This window comes from Oncorhynchus keta, chromosome 18 (assembly GCF_023373465.1).
Source record: "Oncorhynchus keta strain PuntledgeMale-10-30-2019 chromosome 18, Oket_V2, whole genome shotgun sequence".
In the NCBI taxonomy this organism is placed as follows: domain Eukaryota; kingdom Metazoa; phylum Chordata; class Actinopteri; order Salmoniformes; family Salmonidae; genus Oncorhynchus; species Oncorhynchus keta.
Genome location: NC_068438.1, coordinates 5,145,123 through 5,162,043, shown reverse-complemented (window position 1 = coordinate 5,162,043; position 16,921 = coordinate 5,145,123). Strand labels below are relative to the sequence as shown.

General features: G+C 43.6%; 1 protein-coding gene across 4 annotated transcripts in view; it reads left to right on the top strand.

Annotated features, from left to right (window-relative positions):
• The window catches only part of LOC118397092 (cell surface glycoprotein MUC18-like), a 46,639-nt gene that overhangs the window by 20,067 nt on the left and 9,651 nt on the right, over positions 1–16,921 (top strand). For 3 of the 4 annotated variants that reach the window (XM_035791554.2, XM_035791551.2, XM_035791553.2), the window contains exons 2-9: positions 9,817–9,944; positions 10,272–10,503; positions 10,652–10,722; positions 10,976–11,063; positions 11,559–11,738; positions 12,091–12,218; positions 12,699–12,834; positions 13,190–13,305. In XM_035791554.2, the coding sequence (XP_035647447.1) occupies positions 9,817–9,944; positions 10,272–10,503; positions 10,652–10,722; positions 10,976–11,063; positions 11,559–11,738; positions 12,091–12,218; positions 12,699–12,834; positions 13,190–13,305 (1,079 nt within the window). The remainder of the gene's footprint in view (positions 1–9,816; positions 9,945–10,271; positions 10,504–10,651; positions 10,723–10,975; positions 11,064–11,558; positions 11,739–12,090; positions 12,219–12,698; positions 12,835–13,189; positions 13,306–16,921) is intronic. The other variant, XM_035791552.2, reaches the window with a different exon arrangement.

Here is a 16,921-nt window from a genome sequence, read left to right as displayed (position 1 = left end):
TCACTTGTATTTTTGGGGGGTGGGAGTCAGAGCTGGACATGGGAAGCTGACCGCATCCCACATAATGTCAGAAGTCATGGACAACACATACTTTTATGCAGAGGTTATCCAAACAGTGAGTGTTGGAGAGTGTGCGTGGAAGAGAGCAATATGTTGCCATGTTATCAAAGTCTCATCTTTTGAGACAATGCCAAACAAATAACAAATATTTCAAGAGCGATGAGCCAGTGAACCTGCTGAATCTGCAGTAGTAGTCTTCAGTCTCTTCACAGTGGGAGCCGGAGAATGTTCTAGACTGGGTCGTGTTCATTAGGGTACATCGTAGAAAAACAGTGCAACAGAAAACAAAAAACCTGTAACCTCATTGGACAGGTTCAGGTAGTACCTCCCTGTTTCACAACCTTTTCTCCCTATGGAACATGTAATTCAAGACAACATCCAGATGGACCAATAGAAGAGGAGTGTTACGTTTTTAAAAAATCCGCCCCTGAGGTGATTTTAGGAACAGGTGTGCTGCTGAAAGAGTAAGAAGGGATCGGATTCACTGAGAAAAAATTGGATGACATTCTTTTCTGTTGCGTGTGTGTGGTCCCATTTCTCCATCTTATGTTTTTTCTGCTCCTCTCTCTTATACATCATTGGACTGTAACGGTATGTTGACTGGCCCCCAGAGTAGGCATTAGACGACGGCCCAGGGGAAAGCATTTGAGTCATGGTGACCAAGCAGCACACCTGTTCCTAAAACCACCTAAGGGGTGGATGTTTTTTTTAAACTTATAACACTCCTCTTCTATTGGACCATCTGGATGTTGTCTTGAATTTTGGCACGGAAATGTGCCTATTGTAGCTGCCCATGTCAGTACTATCTCTCAGCATGTAAAGTATCAGCTCAGTCACAGCATCTTGCAGCGCAAGATGTTGGAGTTAGCCTTTCTAATGCTAACTGGCTAGCAGCTAACTCAGCACAGTGAAGTTGGAGTTAGCCTTTCTAATGCTAACTGGCTAGCAGCTAACTCAGCACAGTGAAGTTGGAGTTAGCCTTTCTAATGCTAACTGGCTAGCAGCTAACTCAGCACAGTGAAGTTGGAGTTAGCCTTTCTAATGCTAACTCGCTAGCAGCTAACTCAGCACAGTGAAGTTGGAGTTAGCCTTTCTAATTCTAACTGGCTAGCAGCTAACTCAGCACAGTGAAGTTGGAGTTAGCCTTTCTAATGCTAACTCGCTAGCAGCTAACTCAGCACAGTGAAGTTGGAACCATATAGCAGGTGTGGTGAGTTGAAGCTCAGCCATAACACTAGCGTTATCCCAAGGTTACGCCACTACCGTAACTAGCACAGCGTCATTAAATGATGTCTGGAATTGGGACCAGTACACATTGTTATTAGGTCTCAAGAGATTTCAGAATATACCCAATGTTACTGTGATGGCATAGAAAAACAGTTCTTTGATCTCTGTGTCTCTGTTATATTTTCATTTTTTAAAGTTTCTGCTGGTGTTTTTTCTGTAGCCACTGTGTATCGAATACCAAGTTTGGTGAGAAAATATGTCTTATTCATGGTCCTTTATATTAAGTCCATTATGCCCAAGGCCAAGGTCTTTTGCCTGTTTGCCATTCCCATTCAGACAAGGGCTACTCTATTGTTGTCACGTTCTGACCTTAGTTCTCAATCAGAGGCAGCTGTCGATCGTTGTTTCTGATTGAGAATCATACTTAGGTAGCCTGTTTTCTCCATTTTGGTGGTGGGTGATAGTTTTCTGTGTCTGTGTTTTCCACACATAACTGTTTCGTTTTCAGTTTGTGTAGTGTTCAGTTTTGATTAAGAATATGACGAACACTTACCACGCTGCGTATTGGTCCGATCCTTCCTACTCCTCCTCAGAAGAGGAGGACGAAAAACGTTACAGAATTACCCACCACAACCGGACCAAGCAGCGCGGTAACCAGGAGCAGAGGGTTCTGGACTCCTGGACATGGGGTAGTAGAGGACGGAAACCGTTACAATTGTTGAACACATCATGTAACACTTTTGTTCTAACTCGTTCGGAATTTAATGCAAAGGACAGACATTTACAGAACTACTGCCATTACAATAATTGTTCACGTGGTAGTTCAGTTTTGATATGTCACAATCTACAGTAACGTAATGTGAACGTGTATTTCGTGCACTGAAGCTGATTTGTTTTTTTTTTATTTGTATTTTTTTACAATAAAAGTAGCATGTTATATGGTACTGTATATGTATCAAAGGGAGCCCATGCAGTCGTCCCACCAGTGAAATCTGGGTTGTTGTTCTTCACCACAGTGCCAATGATATACAGTGTGTATGTGTTTTTAAGTTCTCTATAGCAGGGTTTTCCAAACTCGGTCCTGCCCCCCGGGTGCATGTTTACCCTTAGCAGTACACAACTGATTCAAATAATCGAAGCTTGATGATTAGTTGGTTATTTGAATCAGCTGTGTAGTGCTAGGGCAAAAAAACAACAAAAAAAACGTGCCCCCGGGGGGAGGTTTGTGAAAGCCCAGGTTATAGCTAGAGGTGAAACATGTTTGTCAGGTAATAACTGCTGTCATCCTGCTGTTGCTATTCAAAACCTAGCATGAAGTTGTAGGAACCTCCAACCCTAATTAAAAGCTCTCGGGGTGAAGTTTCCGCTAGGTACATATCAAGGATCAGCTACCCCTCCCCCAATCCTACCTAATCTTACCAATTAGTGGGGAAAAAAATCCCAAATTGACTCAAGACCGGTGTCTAGGGGGGCGACTTCACTCTGCTCCTAATAAAACAGAATCCCAAAAGAGGATATTTAAAGTTAATGAGCCAGGCAATAATTAGGGGACGGCCAGAGTCCTAGTGTCTGATGCTTCACAGTGGGCCTCTTCTCATTCGCTCTGAAGTATGCACGCCTGTGATCACTTTTCCATTCTCTATTGAAGGTCTAGTCCCAAAGCATATTTGATGATGTGACTTTTAACATATTCTGTGTGTGCAGACATGCTTGACTGACTGTGAATTGTACTCCTGGCGCAGCGTAACCTGTGAGGATCAGTGTTTTTGACAGATAAAAGGGCATTTGATGGTTCTGATGATTAAAGGGGAACTCTTTCTTTGGTGCCTGTTAGAACAGACAGAGGGTACAGCAGCAGAACTCATTTGATTGACGAGCTCTTGACAAGATCCTCATATTTGCATCTTTGGGAATGCCTCAGAGAGAGACCTACTCTCTTAAGGATGTTAAGACCTCTAGGCAACAGGGGAAACTAGTGGTACAAGAAGGCAGTTATGTGTTGGGTTGACGCGGTCTTGAACTTTGTTGCCCTCTCAGGAGGTTACTCCACCGCTTGCCATCCAGTATATTTCTCCTGTCGAAGGATGACACCAAAATGTAAGAATCTAGGCTACAGCACCACTCTGTGCCAATTGTCAATGCCAAGTCCAGTGCCAACTCTCTCCTGGTCTAGAGCCAGACAGGCCAGACAAACCCAGCCATGTTGTTCCTAGGTTCTCACGAACACTGACACGGCACTAAAGTAGGGGGTCTATTTATGACGCTCAGGGGGTCAACGCATTGTACAGTGTCTACCGTATCGTGTAAGCAAACACACATGACATGGTATTGTTATTCTTAGAGGTGAACTGCCATTATGAACAATGAGTGGTGTATATGAGTATGTATGGAAACATACACAGTGCACTCGGAAAGTATTCAGACCCCTTCCCTTTTCCACATTTTGTTATGTTACAGCCTTATTCTAAAATGGATCAAATAAATAAAAATCCTCAACAATCTACACACAATACCCCATAATGACAGAGCAAAATCAGTTTTTTAGAAATGTTTGAAATGTATTTTTAAAAACTATCTTTAAAAATACCTTACTTACTTAAGTAATCAGGCCCTTTGCTATGAGACTCGAAATTGAGCTTAGGTGCATCCTGTTTCTGTTTAAGGCTGTGAAGTAACAAAATGTGGACAAAGTGAAGGTTTCTGAAAACTTTCCAAATGCACTGTATCGTGCAGTGGTCAAATTCTATAACAAACATCTATGAGGGAAATGAGGAGAAAGCATGGAATAGCTGCTTGCTGTCCTCCTGGTTCCTAAACTGTAATAATATAATAATAATATGCCATTTAGCAGACGCTTTTATCCAAAGCGACTTACAGCCATGTGTGCATACATTCTACGTATGGGTGGTCCCGGGAATCGAACCCACTACCCTGGCGTTACAAGCGCCATGCTCTACCAACTGAGCTACAGAAGGACCGTTCATCCTAACGAATCATTTTAGATTTGTGAAATTTCAGTTTACCGAAGACCAGGGTAAAGTCCACTATAAATAAAGAATGGATTTATTTTTAGTGGGGAGAATCCACAGCTTATATCTAAATATTATAAAGAGGATTTAGATGTAGCCCTGGTCTGGTTTAGAATAGATTCATCTAGCGTGCCAGACTTTACAGCTCCACAGAGACACACTCACCTGACTGGAAGATCAATCAAAGTAGATGAAATACATTGTAGGCATTACATAGGAACATTCTTTGTGGTACTATATGCAGTTTATATGAAGACTTTTCAAATACAAATGATTCTCTTCACAACTGCCTCTAGAGAGTAATACTCAATCACTTATTGAAACATAAACAGACGTAAAGTCAAGGGAAGAATGACTCTCCAATGGATGTGCAGAAAGATTCCTTACCGTGTATATATGCACTATAATGTGGTGTGTGTGTGTGCGTGCGTGCGTGCGTGTGTGTGTGTGTGTGTGTGTGTGTGTGTGTGTGTGTGTGTGTGTGTGTGTGTGTGTGTGTGTGTGTGTGTGTGTGTGTGTGTGTGTGTGTGTGTGTGCGTGTGTGTGTGTGTGTGTGTGTGTGTGTGTGTGTGTAGATGTGTGTCGATCTCAAATGCTGTAAATCTGGCAGGTTGCCTTTAACGTGTGTAGTCTGTTTACTGGTGGAATCATGTCTTCAGGTCAAGTTCACGGGCCCCCAGAGCATAAACTTGCTTAAGTTGAATGTTTCACGTTTGATTGGTAAGGTGAAGATTTATTTAGCGGTGGAGGTTGGTTGTTGGGGGAGTCTCAACACAGATCTGAATCCACCGCCACACCCTCCCCCTCAAAGGGATTTGTACCACTCCATAGCCCCCCAAGCCAGATGATAGGGATGAGCAGTATTGTCAGATGACAGGTCTCTCAGTTAGGAAATCACAAGGACATCATCCATAATTGAAAATCATCATTGAAAACCTAAGTGGCAACATGAATTGAATCCCTAAAATGACTGTGGAGACTCTGATGGTATGTAATTTAACAATGCAGGTCTTTGGCTAGTGAGGTTGAAACACATATATCCTGTCAAGGTCCAGTGGTTATGCTAGTTGAAAGGTGAGACCTTGAAGCGGATTAGATGGGGAGATACAGTATATGAAGAGATAAGAGGTGGCGTGAGTGCCCCACACCTGCTCCCCTAAAGCCAGGCTAGACAGACAGACAGACAGACAGATGGACAGAGAGAGGGAGGCGGGTAGGGCGTGTCCCTCCATCCATCCCTTTGAGTCAAAACACATTCCAGGCTTTGAAAAGCCAGTGCCATGTCTCATCTACCTGTCTTGGGATTCTGTTTTTTTTTTTTTTGCACTGCAGGTCAGGGGAAGAAAATAAAAAACGCGTTATAGTGTGTGAAATCTCGAAAACATTACTCCGAATGCATGATCTAGTGCGTGATTGCGTTGACTCCCGCCATAGGTCATTTAAGTACAGCGCGTCAATTACCAGCGGTTGTCAAACACGTGAGTGTTTATCTCGAGAGGAGCTGTACGATGTTCGCATTGCGGACACAGAAAAACCCCGAACCAAATGGAATTCAAATAATTGAACCTATGTCATCAATTAGTCGTTTAAAAACCGAGAAATAACCTACATTTCAGATAATCGCTCAGCACTTAGGTGTTTGCAGGCAGGAGTTACGTCTACAAATACATCAAGGTCTGGTGTGCAGATATGCAAAATATTTGATATAATATGGCCTGAAAAAGAGGGCTCCGCCTTTACATGTCGTTGAAAGCAGTAACAATAATGAATAGTTAACCTGAAAATGCTTGTTCCTGTTATCTGGTGTAATTATGCCACGCTTTGTTGGCAAGCCCACTGATCTCACATGATTGAGCATGGACAGCTGGAACACTTCCGGTTCCTCACTTGAACTATCAACAGTGACTTCCTTGCGAGTGCATTGTAATGACACTCCTTTTAATCTCTCGTCTTCTGTCAGTGAGCATGTCAACACCTAGAAATAATCAGAGTTGTCAGCCCGCTCCAGACATGTCTCAGACTCATTTGTCGTAATTAGACTCAATGATGATGTTCAAGGTGGTTGATTCTTAGGTATGCAGACAACTGCCTCCAGCTAAACTCTGACTGCTGTGAACAATGCTGTGTTTGAAGCCACGTTTTTTTTCATGAAAACTTTTTTTAAGACATTCTTAATGTGTCCAGTCTAGTCTACTAGGTAATCACATTTAAAACCTGCAAAGCGTTTCATGTCATAATGATGAAAGGATGTTTTCAACTGCTGGTATCAAGCATTTAGTTTATTTGCGAGATAATGCTATACCATGTGATAATTATCTTCAATGTTAGGTAAGATGATGCCTAATACCATGGGAGAAAGGTCTTGGTAACACCTTACAGTAGGCTGCATTCATAAAGCCTTAATATGGGCTACATAATGTTTGAACGTATCTCTTCTGCACATGAAGGTACTCACATGAAGGTACTCACCTCACATGTGCACAGTGTGGACAAGGGGCACAGCTCCTCTCACATTCTGGCCTCCCGGCCATCAATAACTCTTAATATAGTACCAGTCAAAAGTTTGGCAACACCTACTCATTCAAGGGGTTTTCTTTATTTGAACTATTTTCTACATTGTAGAATAATAGTGAAGACATCAAAACTATGAAATAAAACAAAAAAAATGTTAAACAAATCGAAATATATACTTTGAGATTCTTCAAAGTAGCCAACCTTTGCCTTGATGACAGCTTTGCACACTCTTGGAATTCTTTCAACCAGCTTCACCTGGAATGCTTTTCCAACAGCCTTGAAGGAGTTCCCACATATGCTGAGCACTTGTTGGCTGCTTTTCCTTCACTCTGTGGTCCAACTTATCCCAAACCATCTCAATTGGGTTGAGGTCGGGTGATTGCGGAGGCCAGGTCATCTGATACAGCACTCCATCATTCTCCTTCTTAGTCAAATCGCCCTTACACTGGAGGTGTGTTGGGTCATTGTCCTGTTGAAAAACATGAGAGTCCCAATAAGCGATGGGACTATCATGGCTTATCGCTGTAGAATGCTATGGTAGCCATGCTGGTTAAGTGTGCCTGAATTATAAATAAATCACTGACAGTGTCACCAGCAAATCACCTCCACACCATCACACCTCCTCCATGCTTCAGGGCGGGAACCACACTTACGGAGATCAAAAATCTCAAATTTGGACTCATCAGACCAAAGTACATATTTTCACCGGAGCAAGTTTCTCTTGTGTCATTTAGTAGTGGTTTCTTTGCAGCAATTCGACCATGAAGGCTTGATTCACACAGTCTCCTCTGAACAGTTGATGTTGAGATGTGTCTGTTACTTGAACTCTGTGAAGCATTTATTTGGGCTGCAATTTCTGAGGCTGGTAACTCTAATGAACTTATCCTCTGCAGCAGAGGTAAATCTGGTTCTTCCTTTCCTGTGGCGGCCCTCATGAGAGCCAGTTTCATCATAGCGCTTGATGGTTTTTGCGACTGCACTTGAATAAACTTTAAAAGTTCTTGACATTTTCTGCATTGACTGACCTTCATGTCTTAAAGTAATGATGGGCTGTCATTTCTCTTTGCTTTTTTTGAGCTGTTCTTGACAGCTGTGATATGGACTTTGTCTTTTACCAAATAGGGCTATATTCTGTATACCACATCGACCTTGTCACAACACAACTGATTGGCTCAAATGCATTAAGAAGGAAAGGAATTCCACAAATGAACTTTTATCAAGGCACACTTGTTAATTGAAATGCATTCCAGCTGACTACCGTATGAAGCTGGTTGAGAAAATGCCAAGAGTGTGCAAAGCTGTCAAGGCAAAGGGTGGCTACTTTGAAGAATCTCAAATATATATTTGGATTTGATTAACACATTTTTGGGGTTACTACATGATTCCATGTGTTATTTCATATTTGTAATGTCTTCACTATTATTCTACAATGTAAAAAATAGTACAAATAAAGGAAAACCCTGGAATGAGTAGGAGTGTCCAAACCTTTAAATGGTACTGTAGATCTCATAAGTAAGGTGAGCAATGTGTAACCCCCCCCGTCCCTTTGTTTACACACACAAATGCATGCACATGGACACACACACAGTCCTTGACTTGGGCAGGAGCTCACCGGAGCTGAGTACAAGCACCTGAAATGTTCTACTGCTTGATCTCCTGTTCGTCTTACAGAATATTAGCTCAAAAGTATTGTGGAGTTCCTGCACCTTAATATAACATGAGTACCACCACCTGTTTCAGTCCAAGTCAAGCACTGGACACACACAAGCCTGTTCAGAGTGAGTCAGCATTGGCCTATTGTTACGTTGCTAATGCACAGGAAATGTTTTTGTGGGAATACCTAATTGAATCACTGTAATAAGACAACATCCTTCTTCCTGCATTAGCCTCTGGTGTGTGTGTGATTTACTGTTGATGCAGGACAGGGCGGAGAGATAATAACCTGCCTGTCACTGTGTTGTTGAGGTCAAACGTGCTCAGTGAGTATTAATGTGCCCTCCATGTGAACTGTCTCACCAGTTAAAGGCGAAAAGGAAGACCCGTACATACAGTACATGTACGTAGACCATGCTTCCAATAAGACACACAAAGACACACTGTCCACCCACCCCCCATACACACACACACACGATTGAGTTGCCATATTTCTTCCTTAACTCGGGCTTCTGAAAGTGGCTAATTAACGCTGGATCTAGGCAGAAAAGTCTATAGGCACAGCAAGGGGTCATTGCTAACCTAGAGGCTATAGGAAGGAGTCTGCTTTCATATTGTGTGTAAAGTGCATAATGGCCATTCTGGCCTGTGTGTCGTCCTCGACACGCTTGGAGGGAAAAACCACTCATTCCTCTGTGAGAGAGCCGAACACTGGCTCACTATGCTGTCTGTAAATTGAGTCTTTCTTCCCTCCTAAACGGTGACACACTGGAATGCAGAACATTACCATGGACATGGGTGGGCTCCCAGAATTCCTGTCATTGCTTCTTTTTTCTTTGACCATTATGAGCTTTTTGTTGCTTTTTTTCAGCTCCGACCATATCAAGCCAGGCCTGTGTGTGTGTGTGTGTGTGTGTGTGTGTGTGTGTGTGTGTGTGTGTGTGTGTGTGTGTGTGTGTGTGTGTGTGTGTGTGTGTGTGTGTGTGTGTGTGTGTGTGTGTGTGTGTGTGTGTGTGTGTGTGTGTGTGTGTGTGTGTGTTAATGGTGAAACAGCAATGTCCGTTTGTGATATTACAACAACAAAGAAGTTACTGCAAGCAACAAACACAGTTTTTTCATTGATAGAAGATGGTGGTGTGGCAGCCATCGGTGCCGTTTCCCCCCTACTGCGGAGGCCATCTTTAATGTTGGTACAGCAATGATTACTATGTATGATCAAAACTACAAACTTTCACATCATTGTGAAAAGGGTCTTTAAACGTGACTGATTCTGCCCAATCTGCCGCCTGTAAATGACCTCAAACATGTGGCTTGTTTCTCTGTGTCTCTACAGCAGCCTGGGCCAAGGTGCAGGTGAACATGGAGGACAGAGTGGAGGTGTTTCTGGGGGACACGGCCCAGATCACATGCATGTTCACGGTCTCAGACAGCCCCGACAACATCATTATCCAGTGGTACATGGTGAGTAGTCCCACACACAAATGCATGAACATGGACACACGCGCACACACACGCACATGAGCCTGGTTGCAAAATCTGTTAGTGCTTTAGCACACATCCCTTCCATCTCAGATCCCTGTTTCACAAATGAACACATGCTCTCTTAGCTCTATGGGCTGATTCCTAACCTACATCTGTACATTTATGCATCAGCTAACATTGATGTAAATGGGAGATTTACATGGGCACAAATATTTACTTTACACCCATGGATCTCAAGGATTCGTCCCTCTGTCTCTGCCCTGTTTTCCAATTGACTTTGACAATGATCTTCAACTTGGATCGTAGATCACGAAGACCAATGTCCGCTTGAGGATCTACCACGGAAACGGCACCATGCAGGTAGTCGACCGGGGCGGGCAGTTCACAGACAAGATCAGTGTGAAGGGGATGGGGAATAGCAGCGAGGTGGTGCTGACCATCAGGGACGTGAAGCTGGAGGATGAGCTAGAGTTCATCTGCCACGTCAACGGGATGTCAGCCGGTAGCGACGAGGGACGCACTGTGCTCAAGGTGTTCGGTAAGAGCATGATGCACCCATTCCTAGGGCCAGTTTCCTGGACCCAAATTTCACCTAGTCCTGGACTAAAAAGCATGTGGCATGCTTATAAAGCTTCCGTATTCTAGCTATTGCTCTCTATTTGATGTCATCCATTGTTCCTCTCTAGCGTCACCTGATCGTCCAATCATCACGGGGGAGGAATCTGGGATCTCTGTCAGCAATGAGAACCCAACTAAGGTAAAGACGAACAAACGAAAAACCACATTGTTAGCGATAGACAGTGAGGACCTCAGGTTATAGCATGGGGATAAGGGAAGGGCTTGTAACTGTTGAGGGCTTGTAACACTGACATTTAGGGAAATGAAAGTATTTCGGTTTTATTGTAAAAGAAAACAACAAAAACATTGAGCTTTTTATCCCCGAAATCGAGTACATGGTTTTCAGGAGAAAAGGGCTTAGACTGTCCGTGTAACATCATTTTTCTCCACAGATAGGGAGCTGTGAGGCTAAGAACGGCTACCCCAGGCCCAACATCACTTGGTACCGTGACCAGAGCTCACTGCAGAACACGCCAGGCGGTGAGTACTACTAAGGCTTAGACCACAGTGTCCATGGACACATTAGTATCTACGCTATGTGAAACAGAGTTGATAATAACAGCTATCAATTCCACATCAATTTTCACGCTCTTCCTGCTTTTTTTGTGCTGGCAACGTGACAATAATAAACACATTTAGAATGTTGTAAACATGCCTCGGGATCTCACAAGGAATAACTTTGGGGTTATCAAAGATGAAAAGCAGATTGATGTCAGTCAGGAATTTGACAGTGAAATTGATCTACGGATTAGTATGACAGCCTGTTGGAGAAATAGATGTCTGTTTCATGTGCCTGAATATGAGATGTGGCTGTGGAAAATATTAAAAATAGAAGACAAAACTATGTGATAGTAAACTACCCCATGTATTCTCTCTCCCAACCTGGCCATTGTGGAGGCATCAACATGTGTAAGCAGCTACACTTCTACAGTAACTCAAGCTCTCTGTTTTCCATATGTGCTGCATGTCTCACAGAGGTCAGTGTGTTGACCCTGGTCACTAAGGAGTCCAGTGGTCTGTACACTGTCCAGAGTGACCTTCACCTGAATGTGGTCAAGAAAGACAAGGATTCGTTCTTCTACTGCGAAGTCAGCTACCTTGTCCCCGGTGGAACCAAGATGACTGAAACCAACAAGATCAACATCACTGTCTACTGTGAGTCTACTGTGCCGCCCTCTTAATGTGTCCCCCCTCATATGGAGACAGTAGAAAACTATACACATGCACAGTCACAGATGTACACAAGCACAGTGCCATCTTAAATTTTGTTCAGTCTCAACGAGAAGCATGAATCTTAAATACAAGTAACTATGCCACCGTGCAAACAATTTTTATTTTCTGACTCTTTGTGCTGTCGCCACGAGTTTCTGTCAAGTTTCTCTTGTCCTGTACTTTATATGGCCATACTTGCCACTTTCCAGGTGATATATGTCAACGAGAATTAGAATTTTGTTGACTTGCCTGGATAAATAAAGGTTAAATCGAATGGATGTAAAAATCTCTTCAGATCCAACCACTTCGCTTGATGTGTGGGTGGAGTCACCAAAGGGCAGTGTCAGAGAAGGAGATACAGTTGAGGTTCATTGCCGTGCCGACGGGAATCCTCAACCACCCTTTACATTCATGCACAATATGGTAAGAAACCCATGCCTATCTCTTAGTCCCATGTAGAAATGTTAAATAAAATGCTTTCTGTCTCCAACTATAAACAGAACTATGTACATTTATGCATGTGTTTACTGTAAGTGATTGGATGGGCCTATACCTCTGGATGTGGATTGTGTGTGTGTGTGTGTGTGTGTGTGTGTGTGTGTGTGTGTGTGTGTGTGTGTGTGTGTGTGTGTGTGTGTGTGTGTGTGTGTGTGTGTTTGTGTGTGTGTGTGTGTGTGTGTGTGTGTGTGTGTGTGTGTGTGTGTGTGTGTGTGTGTGTGTGTTTGTGTGTGTGTGTGTGTGTGTGTGTGTGTGTGTGTGTGTGTGTGTGTGTGTGTGTGTGTGTGTGTGTGTGTGTGTGTGTGTGTGTGTGTGTGCGTGCGTGCGTGTGTGTGTGTGTGTGCATGTCTTTGTTCATACACAACACTGTTGATGTATGTTATAAATGCCACTGTCTCTCTGTAGGAGGAGCTGGAATCTGATCTGAACGTATTGGTCCTGAAAAACGTGACGAGGCAAAGCAACGGCAACATCATGTGTACAGCACTGGACCTGGACACGTATGAAGAAACCCTCGGGCAAACAGAGCTCTTCGTCGACTGTGAGTGAGACATTACTCTGGTACAACTGTCCTGTACTTCCGGGACATTTCTGGGACGTTAGTCACTGTTAGTAGCGCCAGGAGTTGTGACATGACCGGGAAAAAACTTTTAGGGCCCTCTTTGTGATCTTATTAGTAGCACCAGGAATTATTCCCTGGCTCTGGGAAAGACTCCTGCAGTATTAGTGAAATGTAGTGTAATGTAGTGCACTGGTTCTCAAACTGTGGGTCGCGAAGGTGAAACTGGATGTGAACAATGTATACCATTGCCCCTTCGATCTGGTTACCAACATTGGCCTACTGTATATAGAGTTGTGTAGCAGTGTTCTTAACAGTGCATGTTGTGTGTACATAGATCTGGACCCGGCTGTATTGATTCCCAAAGACACCCATGTCATGGCCCAGGGAGAGGAGCTGATGGCCACATGCAACGCTCTGTCCTCCCTGCCCACACACACTGTTTGGTTCAAGGTAAATTACAGTAGCCCACTGAGTCAAACGCTATACTCCTACACAGTTATATTAGACTGTGTTACCTTATATTTCATTTTTAGAGGCGATCTATCTATGCTGATATTTAGTATTTATTAGGATCCCCGTACTCTTCCTAGGGTCAAAACGGGGTTAAATCTATTACCTTACAACAAAACACAACAACAGCCTACATCTTAAATAAAACAGTACACCATGCAATATATTGTTACATTATTACTCTCTTAATACAAATGTACAAAATAAAATACACAATACCTCAACATTAACATGTGTGTGTGTGTAGAGTGTGTTTTAGAGTGTGTGTGTATGCGTGTGTGTGTGCGTGTGTGTCTCTTCGCATTCCATGTTGTGCTATGAGGTGTTGTTTTATTTATTTTTAAAAATGATTTTACTGCTTGCTTGAGTTACTTGATGTGGAAGAGAGTTCCATGTAGTCATGGCTGTATGTAGTACTGTGCGTTTCCCATAGTCTGTTCTGGACTTTGGGACTGTGAAGAGACCCCTGGTGGCATGTCTTGTGGGGTATGTATGGGTGTATTGCTCAATTGCCACATTATTCATTACAATATTAGGTTTAGGGTTTAGCTAATGTTTGGTCACAAATACAAAGCTTTTAGTTATTGATATATTTAGGACTAGCTAATTACTTGCCACCCATTCTAGAACTGACTACAGCTCGTTGTTCAGTGTTGCAGTGAGACACACAGGCTTTATTCAATACTGGTGGAAGGTCAAAAGACAGGTTTACTCACTAACATAAACCAAACTCTACCTGGTTTATGTTAGAGAGGCTTCCATTAAATAACTCCTGCTGTGTTCTGTTAAATAGGTAACTCTCAATCCACGATGTGGCAGAGAAAGGAAAGCCATGTTTTTTTCAGCAGAAGACAATAATCGATCATGTCTAACTAAACAGCTCCCACAACCCCCTGGTATCTGTCTCAAGTATCTTTCGAATCTCCCTGGGTCTTTCGGATCTCCCCGTGTCTTTCGGATCTCCCTGTGTCTTTCGGATCTCCCTGTGTCTTTCGGATCTCCCTGTGTCTTTCGGATCTCCCTGTGTCTTTCGGATCTCTCTGTGTCTTTCGGATCTCCCTGTGTCTTTCGGATCTCCCTGTGTCTTTCGGATCTCTCTGTGTCTTTCGGATGTCTCTGCCTCTTCCGAATCTTCCTGTGTCTTTCGAATCTGCCTGTGTCTTTCGAATCTCCCTGTGTCTTTCGACTCTCCTAAAAGAGGTGTAGCTGTACTTGATTGGCGCTGGAGGGGATGGCTGCCGTTTTACGTGCTCCTAACCAACTGTGCTATTTTGTTTGTTTTTTCGCGTTGTTTGTAACTTGTTTTTAAAAACTTATTTTGTACATAATGTTGCTGCTACCATATCTAATGACCAAAAATAACTTCTGGACATCAGAAAGCGATTACTCACCTCGAACTGGACAAAGATTCTTTATTTAACGAGTCCGATGCGAAGGATATACATCTTTCTTGGGAACGGGCCCAAATTCCTATAATTTGCGTGAAGAAAAGTCAGAGAAAAAGGGGGGCTGCCTTCTGAGAATTTAAGTAAGTAAATCTCCACTACCATGCGTTCTATTGGCCAATCATTGGAAAACAAAATGGATGATGTAAGATCAAGACTGTCCTACCAATGGAACATTAAAAACTGTAATATCTTATGTTTCACTGAGTCGTGGCTGAACGACAACACAGATAATATAGAGCTGGTGGGATTTTCCATGCAGGACAGAGAAGCTACGTCTGGTAAGAAGAGGGGCTGGGGTGTGTGTCTCAAGGTATTGCTCGCCTGAGGTAGAGTACCTTATGATAAGCTGTAGACCACACTATCTACCAAGATAGTTCTCATCTATATTATTTGTAATCGTCTATTTACCACCACAAACCGATACTGGCACTATGACCGCACTCAACCAGCTGTATAAGGCCATAAGCAAACAAGAAAATACTCTTCTAGAAGCAGCATTCCTAGTGGCTGGGGACTTTAATGCAGGCAAACTTAAATCTGTTTTACCTCATTTCTACCAGCATGTCACATGTGCAATTAGAGGGAAAACAACTCCAGACCACCTTTACTCCACACACAGAGACACATACAAAGCTCTCCCTTTACCATCCATTTGGCAAATCTGACCACAATTCTATCCTCCTGATTGATTCCTGCTTACAAGCAAAAACTAAAGCTGTGACTTTCTCAATATGGAAGTGGTCAGATGACGCAGATGCTACACTACAGGACAGTTTTGCTAGCACAGACTGGAATATGTTCCGTGATTCATCCTGTGGCATTGAGGAGTATACCACCACAGTCATCGACTTCATCAATAAGTGCATTTACGACGTCGCCCAACCGTGACCGTACCTACATATCCCAACCAGGAGCCATGGATTACAGGCAACATCCGCATCGAGCTAAAGGCTAGAGCTGCCGCTTTCAAGGAGTGGGACACTAATCCGGAAGCTTATAAGAAATCGCGCTACGAACCATCAAACAGGCAAAGAGTCAATACAGGATTAAGATTGAATCCTACTACACCGACTCTGACACTCAACAGATGTGGCAGGACTTGAAAATTATTACGGACTACAAAGGCAAACCCAGCTGTGCGCTGCCCAGTGACGCGAGCCTACCAGATGAGCTAAATGTCTTTTATGCTCCCTTCGAGGCAAGCAACACTGAAGCATGCATGAGCGCACCAGCTGTTCCGGACGACTGTGTGATAATGGTCTTGGTAGCTGATGTGTGCAAGACCTTTAAACAGGTCAACAGTCACAAAGCCCCGGGGCCAGACGGATTACCAGGACATGTACTCAGAGCATGCGCGGACCAACTGGCAAGTTTCTTCACTGACATTTTCAACCTCTCCCTGACCAAGTTTGTAATACCTACAGGTTTCAAGCAGACCACCATAGTCCCTGTGCCCAAGGAAGCGAAGGTAACTTGCCTAAATGATTACCGCCCCGTAGCACTCATGTCGGTAGCCATGAAGTGCTTTGAAAGGCTGGTCATGGCTCACATCAACAGCATTATCCCGGATATCGTAGACCCACTCCAATTTGCATACCGCCCCAACAGATCCATAGATGACGCAATCTCAATCGCACTCCACACTGCCCTTTCCCACCTAGTCCCCTCCTGTACTCCCTGTTCACCCACGACTGCGTGGCCAAACACGACTCCAACACCATCATTAAGTTTGCTAATGACACAACAGTGGTAGTGATTACCGACAACGATGAGACAGCCTATAGGTAGGAGATCAGAGACCTGGCAGTGTGGTGCCAGGACAACAACCTCTCCCTCAATGTGTGCAAGACAAAGGAGCAGATCTTGGTGGGCCGAACAGGCCCCCATTATCATCGATGGGGCTGTAGTGGAGCGGGTCGAGAGTTTCAAGTTCCTTGGTGTCCAAATCACCAACGAGCTACCATGGTCCAAACACACCAAGACAGCTGTGAAGAGGGCACGACAACACCTCAGGAGACTGAAAATATTTGGCGCGGGTCCCCAGATCCTCAGAAAGTTCTACAGCTGCACCATTGAGAGCATCCTGGTTGCATCACTGTCTGGTATGG